This window comes from Oncorhynchus tshawytscha, linkage group LG10 (genome assembly GCF_018296145.1).
Source record: "Oncorhynchus tshawytscha isolate Ot180627B linkage group LG10, Otsh_v2.0, whole genome shotgun sequence".
Lineage (NCBI taxonomy): Eukaryota > Metazoa > Chordata > Actinopteri > Salmoniformes > Salmonidae > Oncorhynchus > Oncorhynchus tshawytscha.
Genome location: NC_056438.1, coordinates 76,648,033 through 76,665,770, shown reverse-complemented (window position 1 = coordinate 76,665,770; position 17,738 = coordinate 76,648,033). Strand labels below are relative to the sequence as shown.

The window sequence follows — 17,738 nt, the reverse complement described above, 5'->3', positions numbered from 1 at the left end:
GGAGAGACCTGAAAATAGCTGTGAAGCAACGCTCCCCATTCAACCTGACAGAACTTAAGAGGATCTGCAGAGAAGAATGGGAGAAACGCACCAAATATAGGTGTGCCAAACTTGTAGAGGCATTTTATTTTATACATGTGCAAAAAAGTCTAAACATCTTGAGTAGAAAATAAAATGTAATACATTTTAGAATAAGGCTGTAACCTAACAATGTGGAAAAAGTCAAGGGGTCTGAATACTTTCCAAAGGCACTGTATCATTTATTTTTTATTGGAATGTCGGATGTTGATTTCGGGAGGCTGCCATCACGGAAAAGTGAACAAAACACTTCAGTTAAAGCTACAATATGTCACTTTTTGGGCGACAGACAAATTCACATAGCAATGCATGCTATAGATCCATCATTTTAATTGAAAGCTTCAATGTGCATTATTTCTATGCTTCCAGTTCTTAAGTATATTTTACTTTTCGGTTTACACCAGCTTCAAACATTTGAAAATACTATATTTTTTGGCTATGTAAAATACTTATGAGCAGTCTAGATGGTACAATGATTCTCTACACTTGCTTGTTTTGTCACAAAATTAAATTAGGCGAACTATTAGAATTTCTGCAACCGGGAAATGGCGGAGCGATTTCTGCATAGTGCATCTTTAACTAGTCTTCATAGCGTCTGTGCAGCAGCCTTAACGTTCCTACCACGACATAGCCACTAGCCTACCTCCCAATCAGATACAGCAAAACAACTTAGTAAGCTAGTTACATCATATAGGCTACTAATATAAATACAGTTACCGACAACTCAGTGAATTTACAAGCCACAATGCGTTTCTAACTAGAACTGGATTTGGCGTAAGAATAAGGCTCAGACTTGTTAGTTATCGTACTAGCTACCTAGTCCTCTCCGGTTCCGAATGTGCAACATTCATTAAAATTGCTGGCAAGTGGGGTGTTGACAGATAGTTGGCTAACCTTCCAAGAATTCGGGGTTTTACTGGTTAGTTAACGGTCCTTGACAAATAACACTCCTGCTAAAGTTAGCCATAGCCCCCGCCAAGGAGTAGCGAGTCATTTCGCCGGCTAACGTTGGCTAGCTGATGAAATTGTTAGCTTAGTTACAGTAACGTCAGATGTGACAACCACAAATAAGCAACCCACATAGCTAGGTAGGAAGCAAACATGCATTAACGTACATTACTAATTGATTATATATAAATACACACACAAACACCTTACTAACACGTAGTTAATGGTACCATAATTTCTGATTACCTAGCTAACGTTAGCCAGCGTCCCATCCCCGCCTAAAAAGAGACGCTTGCTCTGAAAGCTAACGTTTTCTTTTGTATATATGCAACCGGAGTTCTTTTTTTTTTTTCGTTCAAATGTTCTCTTGAAAGGCTACGAAGCACTATTTTTAGCACACAGTAATTTAACTATAATTAAAACATAATGTAGATAATCCAACGGTTTCGTTTCCTCACACGGCCACTGCTCACCTTCATTTGCCAAGTCCGCCATTTTCCTTCTTTGCTCAACACCCACAATCCACCACGCAAAATACGTGTTGGCAGACAGAAACAAATCTCTCAGAAATAGACAAAAAAAATCACTCAATATCGATCACCAGTAGAATTTGTAATGGAAACGTAGAACATAATTAATATCTTCAAATATTAACGTATGATTTGTCTATCATTAGCAGCAATTCAAAAGTCTTATTTTCAGAGAGAGAGAGCACCATCCAAAGTAGCTTAATCAATTTGTGACCAAGGTACGTAATAGGAGATATACCCCTAGGCTAAGGCCATCAACTCTAGGAGAGAAACTGAGTGAAACAAACTTTGGGTTTCAATTCAGAAATCTCATGGTTTCGCGGGGCCCACTCAAGGTCTGACAAAGGACCTTTGGGGGGGGGGGAGAATTGTAGGATGAGAGAAAATGTTGCTGTTTTTAAGCTAATTTCCAGCTATTCTACGCATATTGCCATGGGACAGAGAGAAACATTTGTAGTTGTATAACTAAACTTATGCTATTGTACACATTTTGCAATGACGCTGAGAGAATTTTGAATTTTTAAAGCTAATTTTCTGGCAGTCTACTAGGGCTGAACTCCAATTAGTAGAGTGGTTGATTGTTCGTAAACCAAGATTGTTGTAGTCAGGCAGTAACATACACACACACACACATATATATACACAGTTGAAGTCTGAAGTTTACATACAGTTTACATACACCTTAGTCAAATACATTTAAAATCAGTTTTTCACAATTCCTGACATTTAATCCAAGTAAAAGTTCCCTGTTTTAGGTAAATTAGGATCACCACTGAAATGTCAGAATAATAGTAGAGCGTGATTTATTTCAGCTTTTATTTATTTCATCACATTCCCAGTGGGTCAGAAGTTTACATACACTCGATTAGTATTAGGTAGCATTGTCTTTAACTTGGGTCAAACCTTCCACAAGCTTCCCACGATAAATTGGGTGAATTGTGGCCCATTCATCCTGACAGAGCTGGTGTAACTGAGTCAGGTATGTAGGTCTCTTTGCTCGCACATGCTTTTTCAGTTCTGCCCACACATTTTCTAAAGGGTTGAGGTCAGGGCTTTGTGATGACCACTCCAATACATTGACTTTGTTGTCTTTAAGCCATTTGACACAACTTTGGAAATATGCTTGGGGTCATTGTCCATTTGGAAGACCCATTTGCGACCAAGCTTTAACTTCCTGACTGATGTCATGAGATGTTGCTTCAATATATCCACATCATTTTCCTACGTCATGATGCCATCTATTTTGTGAAGTGCACCAGTCCCTCGTGCAACAAAGCACCCCCACAACATAATGCTGCCACCCCCGTGCCTCACGGTTGGGATGGTGTTCTTAGGCTTGTAAGCCTCCCCTCCAAACATAACGATGGTCATTATGGCCAAAAAGTTACATTTTTGTTTCATCAGACCAGAGGACATTTCTCCAAAAAGTACGATCTTTGTCCCCATGTGCAGTTGCAAACCATAGTCTGGCTTTTTTTAATGCCGTTTTTGGAGCAGTGGCTTCTTCCTTGTTGATCGTCCATTCAGGTTATGTTGATATAGTACTCGTTTTACTGTGGATATAGATACTTTTGTACCTGTTTCCTCCAGCATCTTCACAAGGTCCTTTGCTGTTGTTCTGGGAATGATTTGCACATTTCATACCAAAGTATGTTCATCTCTATGAGACAGAGCATGTCTCCTTTCTGAGCGGTATGACGGCTGCGTGGTCCCATGGTGTTTATACTTGCGTACTATTGTTTGTACAGATGAACGTGGTACCTTCAGCTGTTTGGAAATTGCTCCCAAGGATGAACCAGACTTGTGGAGGTCTACAAATAAATTCTGAGGTCTTGGCTGATTTCTTTTGATTTTGTCATGATGTCAAGCAAAGTGGCACTGAGTTTGAAGGTAGGTCTTGAAATACATCCACGGGTACACCTCCAATTGACTCAAATGATGTCAATTCGCCAATCAGAAGCTTCTGAAGCATTTTCTGGAATTTTCCAAGCTGTTTAAAGGCAGAGTCAACTTAGTGTATGTAAACTTCTGATCCACTGGAATTGTGATACAGTGAATTATAAAGTGAAATAATCTGTCTGTAAACAATTGTTGGAAAAATGACTTGTGTCATGGACGAAGTAGATGTCCTAAACAACTTGCCAAAACTATAGTTTGTTAATAAGAAATTTGTGGAGTGGTTGAAAAATGAGTTTTAATGACTCCAACCGAAGTGTATGTAAACTTCCGACTTCAACTGTATATATACACATACATGCAGTACCAGTCAACAGTTTGGGCACCTACTCATTCAAGGGTTTTTCTTTATTTTAACTATTTTCTTTATTGTGGAATAATAGTAACAACATCAAAACTACGAAATAACACATGGAATCACATATAGTAACTAAAAAAAAGTGTTAAACAAATCAAAATATATTTTATATTTGAGATTCTTCAAAGTAGCCACCGTTTTCCTTGATGACAGCTTTGAACATGCTTGGCATTCTCTCAACCAGCTACACCTGGAATGCTTTTCCAACAGTCTTGAGTGAGTTCCCACATATGCTGAACACTTGTTGGCTGCTTTTTCTTCATTCTGCGGTCCAACTCCTCCAAACCATTTCAATTGGGTTGAGGTCAGGTGATTGTGGAGGCCAGGACATCTGATGTAGCACTCCATCACTCTCCTTGGTCAAATAGCCCTTACACAACCTGGAGGTGTGTTAGGTAATTGACCTGTTGAAAAACAAATGATAGTCCCACTAAGTGCAAACCAAATGGGATGGTGTATTGCTGCAGAATGCTGTGGTAGCCATGCTGTTTAAGTGTGCCTTGAATTCTAAATATATCACAGACAGTGTCACCAGCAAACACCCCCACACCTCCTCCTCTATGCTTCATGTTGAGAACTACACATGCAGAGATCATCAATTCGCCTACTCTGAGTCTCACAAAGACACAGCATTTGGAACCAAAAATCTCAAATTTGGACTCATCAGACCAAAGGACAGACTTCCACCAGTCTAATGTCCATTGCTCGTGTTTCTTGGCCCAAGAAAGTCTCTTCTTCTTATTGGTGTCCTTTAGTAGTAGTTCGTTTGCAGCGATTCGACCAGGAAGGCTTGATTCACGCAGTCTCCTCTGAACAGTTGATGTTGAGATGTGTCTATTACTTGAACAGACACATTTTACAGAGTTGCCTTGCTGCAGAGGATAAGTTCATTAGAGTTATCTGGCCAAATAAATGCTTCACAGAGCTCAAGTAACAGACACATCTCAACATCAACTGTTCAGAGGAGACTGCGTGAATCAGGCCTTCATGGTTGAATTGCTGCAAATTAACCACTACTAAAGGACACCAATAAGAAGAACAGTTGCTTGGGCCAAGAAACATAAGCAATTGACATTAGACCAGTAGAATTCTGTCCTTTGGTCTGATGAGTCCAAATTTGAGAATTTTGGTTCCAACCGCCGTGTCTTTGTGAGACACAGAGTAGGATACTCTCTGCATGTGTGGTTTCCAACGTGAAGCATGGAGGAGGAGGTGTGATGGTGTGGGGGTGCTTTGGTTGTGACATTGATTGTGATTATTTAGAATTTAAGGCACACTTAACCAGCATGGCTACCACAGCATTCTGTAGCGATACGCCATCCCATCTGGGTTGCGCTTAGCGGCAGTGGTGTGAAGTACTTAAGTAAAAATACATTAAAGTACTATTTAAGTCATTTGTGGGGGTATCTGTACTTTACTTTACTATTTATATTTTTGACAACTTTTACTTTTATTTTACTAAATTCCTGTAGAAAATATTGTACTTTTTACTCCATACTTTTTCTCTGACAATCGATTGTACTCGTTACATTTTGAATGCTTAGCAGGGCATGAAAATGGTCAAATTCATGCACTTATCAAGAGAACAGATGGTCATCCCTACTGCTTCTGGCGGACTCACTAAATACAAATGCATCTTTTGTAAATAATGTCTGAATGTTGGATTGTGGACCCTGGCTCTCCATACATTTTAAAAACAAGAAAATGGTGCCATCTGCTTCGCCCCTTTACCCCTACCTACATGTACATATTACTTCAATTACCTCGACTAAGCTGTTCCCCAGAACATTGATTCGGTACCTGTATCACCTGTATATACTGTAGCCTCGTTATTGTTATTTTATTGTGTTACTTTAGTTAATTGAGTAAATATTTTCTTAACTCTGTTTTTCTGCATTGTTGGTTAAAGGCTTTGTGGGTCCCCAGAGCCTTCTCCCCTACCCCCACTCCCACTGTGGGTGGGGGGGGTGGGGGGGTACTCCAGTGCTCATGGTGCAACATGATCACAATGGTCTAACTTCCTCTCCTCTCCTTCATCTAAAAAATAACTTAACTTGGCCCAAGAGGGCTTGAAGAGAGAAGTTTCAAGACTCAATAGGTAGGTGGAAGATTGATTCGATCTGCGCACTGGGTTAAGAGGTGTAACTTGCTTGCAGATCCACCACTAGATGGGGTAGTGTACAAGGGAATTCAACATGCTATGACACATTTGAAAGTGTATTTGAAGAAAATACCTCATCTTAATCTGGCTATAGATAACCCCATAAGAGCTCTTGTATTTCTAGTCATATAGACAACCACATAAGAGCTCTTGTATTTCTAGTCATATACAGTGGGGCAAAAAAGTATTTAGTCAGCCACCAATTGTGCAAGTTCTCCCACTTAAAAAGACGAAAGAGGCCTGTAATTTTCATCATAGGTACACTTCAACTATGATAGACAAAATGAGAAAAAAAATCCAGAAAATCACATTGTAGGATTTTTAATTTATTTATTTGCAAATTCTGGTGAAAAATAAGTATTTGTATTTTCAATAACAAAAGTTTATCTCAATACTTTGTTATATACCCTTTGTTGGCAATGACAGAGGTCAAACGTTTTCACACACTGTTGCTGGTATTTTGGCCCATTCCTCCATGCAGATCTCCTCTAGAGCAGTGATGTTTTGGGGCTGTTGCTGGGCAACACGGACTTTCAACTCCCTCCAAAGATTTTCTATGGGGTTGAGATCTGGAGACTGGCTAGGCCACTCCAGGACCTTGAAATGCTTCTTACGAAGCCACTCCTTCGTTGCCCGGGCGGTGTGTTTGGGATCATTGTCATGCTGAAAGACCCAGCCACATTTCATCTTCAATGCCCTTGCTGATGGAAGGAGGTTTTCACTCAAAATCTCACGATACATGGCCCCATTCATTCTTTCCTTTACATGGATCAGTCGTCCTGGTCCCTTTGCAGAAAAACAGCCCCAAAGCATGATGTTTCCACCCCCATGCTTCACAGTAGGTATGGTGTTCTTTGGATGCAACTCAGCATTCTTTGTCCTCCAAACACGACGAGTTGAGTTTTTACCAAAAAGTTATATTTTGGTTTCATCTGACCATATGACATTCTCTCAATCTTCTTATGGATCATCCAAATGCTCTCTAGCAAACTTCAGACGGGCCTGGACATGTACTGGCTTAAGCAGGGGGACACGTCTGGCACTGCAGGATTTGAGTCCCTGGCGGCGTAGTGTGTTATTGATGGTAGGCTTTGTTACTTTGGTCCCAGCTCTCTGCAGGTCATTCACTAGGTCCCCCCGTGTGGTTCTGGGATTTTTGCTCACCGTTCTTGTGATCATTTTGACCCCACGAGGTGAGATCTTGCGTGGAGCCCCAGATCGAGGGAGATTATCAGTGGTCTTGTATGTCTTCCATTTCCTAATAATTGCTCCCACAGTTGATTTCTTCAAACCAAGCTGCTTACCTATTGCAGATTCAGTCTTCCCAGCCTGGTGCAGGTCTACAACTTTGTTTCTGGTGTCCTTTGACAGCTCTTTGGTCTTGGCCATAGTGGAGTTTGGAGTGTGACTGTTTGAGGTTGTGGACAGGTGTCTTTTATACTGATAACAAGTTCAAATAGGTGCCATTAATACAGGTAACGAGTGGAGGACAGAGGAGCCTCTTAAAGAAGAAGTTACAGGTCTGTGAGAGCCAGAAATCTTGCTTGTTTGTAGGTGACCAAATACTTATTTTCCACCATAATTTGCAAAAAAATTCATAAAAAATCCTACAATGTGATTTTCTGGATTTTTTTTCTTCTCATTTTGTCTGTCATAGTTGAAGTGTACCTATGATGAAAATTACAGGCCTCTCTCATCTTTTTAAGTGGGAAAACTTGCACAATTGGTGGCTGACTAAATACGTTTTTGCCCCACTGTAGATAACCCCATAAGAGCTCTTGTATTTCTAGTCATATAGATTTTTACATTTATTTTACCTTTATTTAACTAGGCAAGTTAGTTAAGAACAAATTCTTATTTTCAATGACAGCCTAGGAACAGTGGGTTAACTGCCTTGTTCAGGGGCAGGACGACAGATTTTTACCTCGTCAGCTCGGGGGATTTGATCTTGCAACTGAATCTTGCGATTGAAGTAATCAAAGCTTGATGTTGAGTTGGTTTATTTGAATCAGCTGTGTAGTGCTAGTGGGCAAAAACCAAAACATGCACCCAGGGGGAGCCCCAGGACAGAGTTAGGGAAACCCTGCTATAGATAACCACATGAGAGCTCTTGTCTTTCACACGTCAAGACAGAATCTGAGTTCAACATTTTCCTGAGGCACTACCAAGCCCATACATGTCCCCCCACCCACTCCCATGCTTAACTGCTCTAGGCCTACTCCACATTCATCACAGACAGAAGAGGAGGAAGATGGAAGCTTTTCAAGTGTGCTGCTCCATAAACAATGGTAAGTCTAAACCTGACAAGAGACGCACATCTAAGAGCCATATGCATGCCCCTCCCCCAACTCATATATACTATAGAAACATTGAGATGGTGCCGACAGAGAGGGCTGCCTTGCTTCTAGTTCTTAGGAAACTTTGCATTTCGCTACACCCGCAATAACATCTGCTAAACATGTTTATGTGAACAAAAAAATTTGATATATACATATATCTTACTCGCACAGTAAACACAGTGGTTGTTATATACTGTTATATAGCATTAACTCTAGTCAAATCGTGAAAATACTCTAACAGGAAACAGTAGGCTTACCTTCCTGTTTTGTTTTTTTGCGGTTTACAATGTTTGTTGACATTGTGTGATGCACGACTCAAACATAAAAAATAACATACCGTAGGGATGGGAAAGTATTCCTGTTATCGGTCATGCCTGTCTTGACATTTTCAGTGGGAGAATCCAAATAGTACATCAATAACCGTCAAAATGTTTGTTTTTCCCATGTTTGGTACATCTTATTTATAAATGGCTGGTTAAAGCTCTAATTAATAATAGTTTCATATTAGTGACTTGTCCATATTTCACTCTGTTTTGCACGATGTCTTTGGAGTGTCCATCAAGAAAGACATTCTTGTGAATTCAAGGCCATACTTGATGCTTCACTGATGTCAGGAAGAGTGTTAGACAGTTCCTTAATATACAGGTCAGTATGTGAACCTATACCGAGACTTCTCTTTGTGCCAAAGTAAAGTTTTCATTCAGCAACACTGATTAATGGCTTTGGATATTGCTTTTCCCGAAACGCATGCAACATGACAAACTATGAAAGTTGGAGAGAGACATAGTCTCTTTCATGCAACCTGAATCCCTGGGTTGTGTCCCAAATAGCACCCTATTCCCTATATAGTGCACTACTTTTGACCAGAGCCCATAGGTAGTAGTGCACTACATAGGGTATAGGGTGCTATTTGGGATGCACAACCAGGATCTCTTGGCATTGTGCCATTATCTTTTTCTAAGACTTTATGACAAGGTATTTCTCAGCTATTGTTCAGAGTTCAGTGCCATTAATCTGTCAGGCTCAGTAGCTATGAAACCATTACCAGGAAATGGGACAACTCTAGCCAACTTTGTGTCCCCTGTTTAGGATTTGTTCCCAGATGACTGTTTTAACTATGGCAGGTGATTATGAAACAAGCAAACTGTTGTATTTCACAAGGAAAAGACAGCGAGGGTCGCGTCAAACTTTTAGAAAATGACCGAAACAATGTGAGTAAATCACAACAAATCAGATATATCTTATTTTATGTGAACTATTGTTTTTGCAAGAAAATGTTTATAACATCTCCTTGACATTTGAACAACTCACTCTCAAGCTATCTCCTCTCCTGCCATGCTGGGTGGAAACAGAAAAGCGTGTGAAGGTTTTGTTCAACAAAGTGAGACCACAGTGTAGTAATAGTATCCTCACTTGCAGGACCATAACACCAAAAAAACACTGACAAGAAAAATAACCCTGAGGGCAAAGGAAACAGAAAGGGCAGGCTGTTGACATGCCTCATTTGGCTGTTATGGGATGCACCCTATTCCTTTTGTAGCTCACTACTTTGGCCAGGGCCCATATGGAATGGGGTGCCTTATTTGGGACACGATTGTGATAGTGTTGGTTGTGAAAGTGACTTGAGCATCACTGAACAATGCTATCCGATGACATGTCCACTCAGGGCTGACACTTTCCCATCAATATAGGTCAGGGGTTCATGAAAGTCAAAACAATCCTTGTCTGGCAGGGAAACTTAATTTTTTATAGTTGAACAACAAAACATTTTTTGGTTGAAATATTTGATCTTAAAAATTAAGTTTAGCGAGACAAGGGTGTTGCCCCTCTTTTGGAATTTGTGAAATATTTTCAACATTATTCATTTCCATGTCGGCTTTATGCCCAGAAATGTCTGGAGCAAAGGATCCCAATTACAAACTCTCCCCAAAAGGTTTTATAATTCTAAAACCTGGCAATAATTAATATTAACTGAAAAGGGATCTTATTTAGTTTCTTGCAATAGGCCTCGCTGACTCAAAGAATATTTTTCTCAAAACTGTGGTTCCCATAAAAAAATTGGCTGTAAATTTGGTGAACTCCGTCAGTTTTGTCTGAAATCTTAAATTAATATTAATGTCCTCATAACATGTAGTGCAACAAGACAACTCGTGGTCTGAAAAGTTCTCTACTTTTGTCAGAGTCGTGTGTATAGGTGGCAGGGAAGTCAGGCGCAGGAGAATCAAACTGAGTGTAATGGAGTATTTAATAACAAATAAACGAAACATACGCCAAACACTGCAACAATAAATAGTGGGTACGAGGACCCGTCGCGCACCAATACAAAAACCAACACAACACTGAATAACAATCTCTGACAAAGGCATGAGGGGAAACAGAGGGTTAAACACACAACAGGTAATTGATGGGATTGAAACCAGGTGTGTAGGAAGACGAGACAAAACCAATGAAAAATGGATCAATAATGGCTAGAAGACCGGTGACGTCGACCGCCGAGCACCGCCCGAACAAGGAGAGGCTTCGACTTTGGCAGAAGTCGTGACAACTTTTGATAGATTTAAACAATCAATATTGAAATCACCCTGGTCACATCCATAAACTGTCAACTCCATCTCCCTGACAGGATATTAATTTAGTTTCAAATATGTTTATTTTAATTAGGTTTTAGAGTCATAAGCAACTGAGGGAAAACAAAATTACTACTTTGTATACCACTTGAATGAATAAGAAAAATGACATTTTTTGCCAACTTCGCAAAACCTCAAATCTGCCAGATTTTTGTCTAATGGAAAGTGTGCTGAAAAATCTTAAAGAATGTTTGTTTTAATTGGAGATTTTCAAATGAATCATTTTCTATATTTTACAAATGTTTGTATAGAACTTGTATAGAATTATTGTTTGAGGAAAAAATATGTATTTTTTTAATTATTTGTATTCAACTCCACCAGTGGCTTAAGATCATTTTTTTTTGTGCAATATTCTGAAAAAAATATGTAATCACTGTTCTGCAACATACAGTTTGCTTAAACTGTTGAAGTATTTGCTGCACTAGATCCTTTCTGAGGGATAATGTTTGCTTTATAAATGTTATTTTATGTTCAGATTTTTTTTTTAAACGAACAAAATGAATCCTAGAGCGTTATACAGCGCTTTAAAATAAAGCCTTTTTTTTTATAGTCTAACGTTGGAATTTCTAAAAATCTGTGTGTTTTTTTAAAGGTTTATAATCCCAATAGAATCGTATTTCAGCTGGAAAGAGGAGATGAGAGGCCAAACATGGAAGAAGATATGATTTAAGGCCATGCTGACAGAGGCTCTTTAATGTCAGAGTTAGACTCATAGAGTGTGTCTCAAATGGCAACCTAAACGCTATGAAGTGCACTACCTATAGCTTTGCTTAACGTATGAGAATGTCACAACTGTCAGAACATGATATGTTCAGAGGGAAAATTATTTGTGAGCACAAAACCCCTCTTTACAACGATATGTAATTCCTGTCACTAAATCCCTATATGACTCTAAAAGTAGATTAGGTTGAGTTTATAGAGAGAAATTGTAATTCAATATTTGTACATTCTGGCATATCTGTGTATTCCTGCTTTTCCATCCCGACTTACCCCCACACCAGGGTGTCGCCAGCGTTTTATATACAAACAAATTCACATAGAAATGTGAGTTATAGATCTGACATTGTTATTAGGGTGGCATGTGGTTAGAGTGTTGGATTAGTAACCAAAAGGTTGCAAGATTGAATCCGTGAGCTGACAAGGTAAAAATCTGTCGTTCTGCCCCTGAACAAGGCTGAGTGAGTGAGTTTATTTTATTTTTACAGGGACAATGTACATTAATCATCGTTTCAGTAAATGTGCCGGGTTTTAGCCAGCCGGCTAATTTTCAACAGCAGTCCCTGGGCAGGTTATTAAAAACAATTACAATACAGACAATCATTGAGCAGTGAGCACACGCAGCGCAACATAGGACAAGCAAAACACAGCATGCAGACAGAGCAACATAGAACAAAAAGCAACAAGACAAAATCCATAAAAGCAACAAGGTGTTTCCACACCTCACAAGCTACAGACTACAGACAACATGGAAAGCAGCAATGCACAGCTAGGGATTATGTTCACAAATCTGATTGACCTTTAGACATGTCTTCAAGCATTTTGTAAAAGTGTGATAGGTGGTGCAGTTATGTGTGTCTGATGGCAGTGTATTCCAGGATTGGAAGCTCTCACAGAGAAAGCAGATTTACTAAAGGTGCTTTTCCTTAAGGGAACTATACAGTCACCTCTCATGGCAGACCTTGTGGATCTGCTGCCATATGTTTGGGTTTTCTGTTTAACAAAAATACTGAGTGGAGGGGGAGCCAGGCCATTTAGGATCTTGAATACAAGACATGCGCCGGTGTATTGCACAAGATTTTCCCAACTCGGGAGCTCATGCTTTCTTAGGATGTAACAGTGATGATGGTTATTGGGCTTCCTATCAAGCACTTTGAGAGCCTGTTTGTAGACAGACTGAATGGGTTTTAATGTTGTACAGCAAGCTTGGGCCCAACTAGTCAAGCAGTATGTTAAGTGGGGGAGTATCATAGGGGCGGCAGGATAGCCTAGTGGTTAGAGCGTTGGGCTAGTAACCGGAAGGTTGCAAGTTCAAACCCCTGACCTGACAAGGTACAAATCTGTCGTTCTGCCCCTGAACAGGCAGTTAACCCACTGTTCCTAGGCCGTCATTGAAAATAAGAATTTGTTCTTAACTGATCTTGCCTAGTTAAATAAATACATTTGAAGTACAGTTTTGCTACCTCTGTAGTCAAACAATTTCATGTAAATCGGAAATTAGCTAGGTTGAATTTGGTTATTTGAATTACCTTTTTCACCTGCTTTTTAAAAGAGAGGTTGGAATCAAGTATGATGCCAAGGTACTTAAAATCAGATACCATCTGGAGCTTCTCCCCTGACACATAGACATCTGGCTCAGTGGCATCAGTTGCCCTCTTTGTGAAGAACATGCAGACAGTTTTATTCACATTGAGATGCAAACACGAGTCACTGAGTCACTTTGTAACCTGGACCATTACAGTAGTAAGTTCTTGTGCAGCTTGTTGTTTGATCTTTGCATGCACATATATCACTGTATCATCTGAATACATTTGAACTTCAGACCCAGTACAGACAGAAGGCAGATCATTAATGTACAGGCTGAACAGGAGGGGCCCCAGTATTAACCCTTGGGGCATGCCCACATCATAGCTAAGAGTGGGCGACAGCTCATTGCTCACTCTGACACACTGAGTTCTGCCTTCAAGGTATGATTTCATCCATCTCAAGGCATTGGGGGAAAGTTGAACTTGGACAATTTTGTGATGAGAATCTCATGGTTAACAGTATCAAAAGCCTTCCTTAGGTCCAGAAACACAGCCCTAACAACGCCCCCTTTGTCCATCTTGGACTTCACATTTTCCAGAAGAAAGCAGTTGGCCATTTCTGTGGAGTGTTTCGCTCTGAAGCCAAACTGCATGGGTGTAATGTGAAGGGGCTGTTGTTGAGGTGGGCAATCAGTTGTTCTGCTACGCACTTTTCAACAACCTTCGACACCACAGGTAGCATACTAATGGACCTGTAGTTACTCACGTCAGCAGGGTCATCCGATTTAAAGATGGCCGTTATTTTGGCCGACTTCCATACCCTTGGAAACACCCCGAGGCCCATAGATGTGTTGGTGACCTTAGTAATGGGGCCAATAAGTGACTCTTTGTAGTTTTTAAGAAAGAGTCCAGCCCAAACACATCTTTGGCTTAAGAGTTCTTTAGTGAGCTAATCACCTTGTTCACCTTTGACTCAGAAACCTCCCTTATGATGAAGACAGGTTGAGCGTCATTTACTAGCACTGAGCCGAAGAAACCAGTGGAGGGGTTCTGTGTCAGTACCCTGACAGAGTCAATAAAGTAGGAATTGAAGGCTATTGCTATTTCGACTGCATCCTGTGTTAGATTGTTATTCACCATGATGTCTAGTCTTTTTGCAGTGTTACTATGGTCTTTCCCTGTTAACTTTTTTAGATTCTCCCAGATCAGTTTAGAATTTCCCTTTGCTTCACCAATGATGTTAATAAAAAAGTTTGCCTTGGCCTGTCTGATTTCTTTCATCACCTTATTTCTCAACCTGGCTTTTGGGTTAACCCACTGTTCCTAGGCTGTCATTGAAAATAAGAATTTGTTCTTAAAACTGACTTGCCTAGTTAAATAAAAGTTTATTTTTCATTTTTATTGAAAGCAAGTCTAAGCAGTTGTATGTCTGTTCTATTTCTATGCTTCCCATTCTTAAGTTTTGTTTTTGGGGTCTTTTATTTTCGGTTTTGTACACCAGCTTCAAACAGTTGAAATACTACATTTTTGGTTATGGACAAATATTTTTCACAGACATTTAGATGTACAATGATTACAGGGGAGGCTGGTGGGAGGAGCAACAAGAGGATGGGCTCCTTATATAGGCTGGAATGGAGTAATTGGAGTCAAAGGTGATTTTCATTTGTTTGATATGTTAGAAACCGTTCCATTTATTCCATTCCAGCTATTACAATGAGCCCGTCCTCCTATTGGTCCTCCCACCAGCCTCCTCTGAATGTTTTTTTTCTACACTATACTTGCTTGTTATGTTTTGTCACATAAACTGAAAACTATTAGAATTTTAGCAACCAGGAAAGGGCAGAGTCGATTTCTGCATAGAGCAAATGTATTGTGTTTCCATCAGGAGTGTGACACTATAAACTAAAACATGTTGCTTTGTGAGAAGGTGTTAAAGTCCACAGTAAAGCCATTGTTATGAAAATGACAGCTGAAAAATACCCAGGGCTTTGCCTTGGCTTCAAGTCAGAGCAGGTCCTCCAGAGCCCTACCCCAGTGAGACTCGAGTGCCGGCTCAGAAAAGTATTTTGGGTAAAACACTGGGGTAAATCCTCAGTGGAAATGCACAAAAATCTGTGTAGCATGTTATAGCAACCTATACGTTCTTATGGATAGTAATTTTGTATATTTCTATTATGTTGTTTTTGTAAATTGTGTATATGCAGGACTCCCTTGAAAAATAGATATTTGTCTCTTTTACAAGGAAAGGAAAGGTGGGGGAAAAAAATGTCTGTATTAATGATTTGAGATCATGTTGTATGAGGTTGCAGATTGTATGGTCACAGCACTGCCTACGGACCATTCTAATCATCCAGTGCCTGGCTCTAGCAGTCTTCCCAGAAAAAAACATTGTTTTACAATGGAGACGTTTGGTCAGGCTCACTATCTTGGCAATTCCCGAGATAGGAATTTTAATGGGCGTTCCTGGTTTGATAAAGGAAGCCATGACTTTATCTGTTGGGAGTAAAAAAAAGCGTGGACTTCCGCTGACAATAAAAACAATTAAAGGAGAAGCTAAAAACAATGACCTTTGACACTGTTGCTACCATTTAATAGAAGAGAGTAGTAGAGAAGAGTCTCCCAGGTTACTGACAGAAAACGATCTGCGGTTACACCAGACAATATGATGGCTGATCTGCTCCCCGAGTTACATGCATATTCTACAGCATTCCCCTGTGTCACACATATTTCTCTATGACAATTAGCCTAAAACTAATTAAGTAGCGAAGGGCCAGGTTCGTTTTATGGCAAGTTTCAACAGAGGCTTTTGGGTAGATTTTGTAGACACGTCAATAATAAAATAAATAAAAGAAGTAGCCAAGTTTGAGTCTAATATTTCATCCGTTTTGTAAATAATGCTTCCACATTTGGCCATGAATCAAGAACACATTATGTAAGAGATAAGAACAGATACTTATCACAGGTGAGCCCTAATCGTTATAAGCCATTGCGAGAGCTTGGGACCAAAAGACAATTCTGAGATTAATGGTTTTAAAGTTCCGTACCTTCTTCGTGTTTGAACGGTGACAGCAAAGTTAACAACATGAATTGCCGTTATTTAGTGTACTACATAGGCAGAGAACATTGAACAGAACAAGTCTATGTCAATAATTACATATAGACAATAATGCAGATAGAACCATATAGTTCCAAACTCTCAATTGGTAAATGAAAATGATTTCACAACCATGAGAAACTGAATTAACTGTACTATTCGATTGGGCCTTTCAATGTCAATGTCGAAGATATTTAAAGAAAAGTAAACTGTGTGAAACCGAATGTATAACCGTCCTTCAGATGGGGATTACCCAGATTTATCAAGAACCCATATGTAATTTTGGCAAGTTTTCTAAACAACGCTCCATGTGTCAATCAATTTTCTGCTTACCCAATAACAATCCAACTTCAATTTAAAAAAAAGTAAAAGTCAGAGTACCTCAGATGCACAGGGGTGTGACACGTCACAGGTAATACAATCTAAGCTCTGTCTGTGTGACGCTAACTACATAAGAGCACGTTCCCTTGCACACCCAGCAGAATCAAAGGGAACAGCAGCAAACTAAAGACATCCTATCTCCTTCAGTTTTGTGAGTAGTACTGATAGCTGTCTTTGTACAGGATAGCCTTCTAGAATGCAAGGATTACTACTTTTGTGTCACTGTCATATGAAAAGCATATGGTTTTGCATAGTTTTGAATGTTATAGATTTTGTGCGTTATCATCAGTGAAATATGCATTATTCACTTTTTAGCTTGCAAAAAGTTTAACAAGATATTGTGAGTTGATATAGGCGGTCTACATTTGGACATATTACTATTTTCTATATAATTATACATCTGGACTGAAAAGTGTGCATATTTAGTTCACTTTATTTTAAGGTGATTGCTGATGTCCATTAGCAATGGAATACAAATGTTATCATATAGCCTAGGTAAAACTACAAAACGACTTGAAAGTGGATAGCTTGGGGCAGTAAGATGTGAGAAGTTGCCGGAAGCAGAGAGACATTGATAAAGGTGTATGGCTATTTCTGTGTTGCTGCAGGGTTTGATTCCACTCTGCACCTCCGGGAACTCTTCACAGAGCCACGACCACACATCCAGCCATGCGGTTCAACGTAGTGTTCATTCTAATCCTTGCCTGTCTATGCGTCACGCTGGCCCAAGGTACGTTTAGTATAAATAGGATTTTAACATGGGCTGGGTGTCGGTTAATTAAGCCTCTATGTGGCAACTGCTGATGTAAAACGGGCTTTGGTATAATATATTTGAATTAATTGATGAGTTGTTGTTCATGGATTTAATTTAATTTATCAAATCAAATCAAATTTACTTATATAGCCCTTCGTACATCAGCTGATATCACAAAGTGCTGTACAGAAACCCAGCCTAAAACCCCCAAACAGCAAGCAATGCAGGTGTAGAAGCACGGTGGCTAGGAAAAACTCCCTAGAAAGGCC

The 17,738-nt window shown here is 39.7% G+C and overlaps 2 protein-coding genes across 9 annotated transcripts in view; one reads left to right on the top strand and one right to left on the bottom strand.

The window, feature by feature from the left end:
- Positions 1-1,612, bottom strand: part of LOC112260903 (ran-binding protein 3) — a 32,422-nt gene extending 30,810 nt beyond the window's left edge. For 6 of the 8 annotated variants that reach the window (XM_024436274.2, XM_024436280.2, XM_024436275.2 and 3 more), the window contains exon 1: positions 1,500-1,611. In XM_024436274.2, coding sequence (XP_024292042.1) covers positions 1,500-1,521 — 22 coding nt within the window. In that variant the 5' untranslated portion in view covers positions 1,522-1,611. Of the gene's footprint in view, positions 1-1,272; positions 1,480-1,499 lie in introns of those variants that run through there. The other 2 variants (XM_024436278.2, XM_024436277.2) reach the window with 2 other exon arrangements.
- Positions 1,613-16,733: 15,121 nt separating this feature from the next.
- ccl25a (chemokine (C-C motif) ligand 25a) overlaps positions 16,734-17,738 on the top strand; it is a 2,493-nt gene continuing 1,488 nt past the window's right edge. Inside the window, exons 1-2 of the mRNA XM_042329115.1 lie at positions 16,734-16,866; positions 17,324-17,445. Of these exons, the coding sequence (XP_042185049.1) occupies positions 17,385-17,445 (61 nt within the window). The 5' untranslated portion in view covers positions 16,734-16,866; positions 17,324-17,384. The remainder of the gene's footprint in view (positions 16,867-17,323; positions 17,446-17,738) is intronic.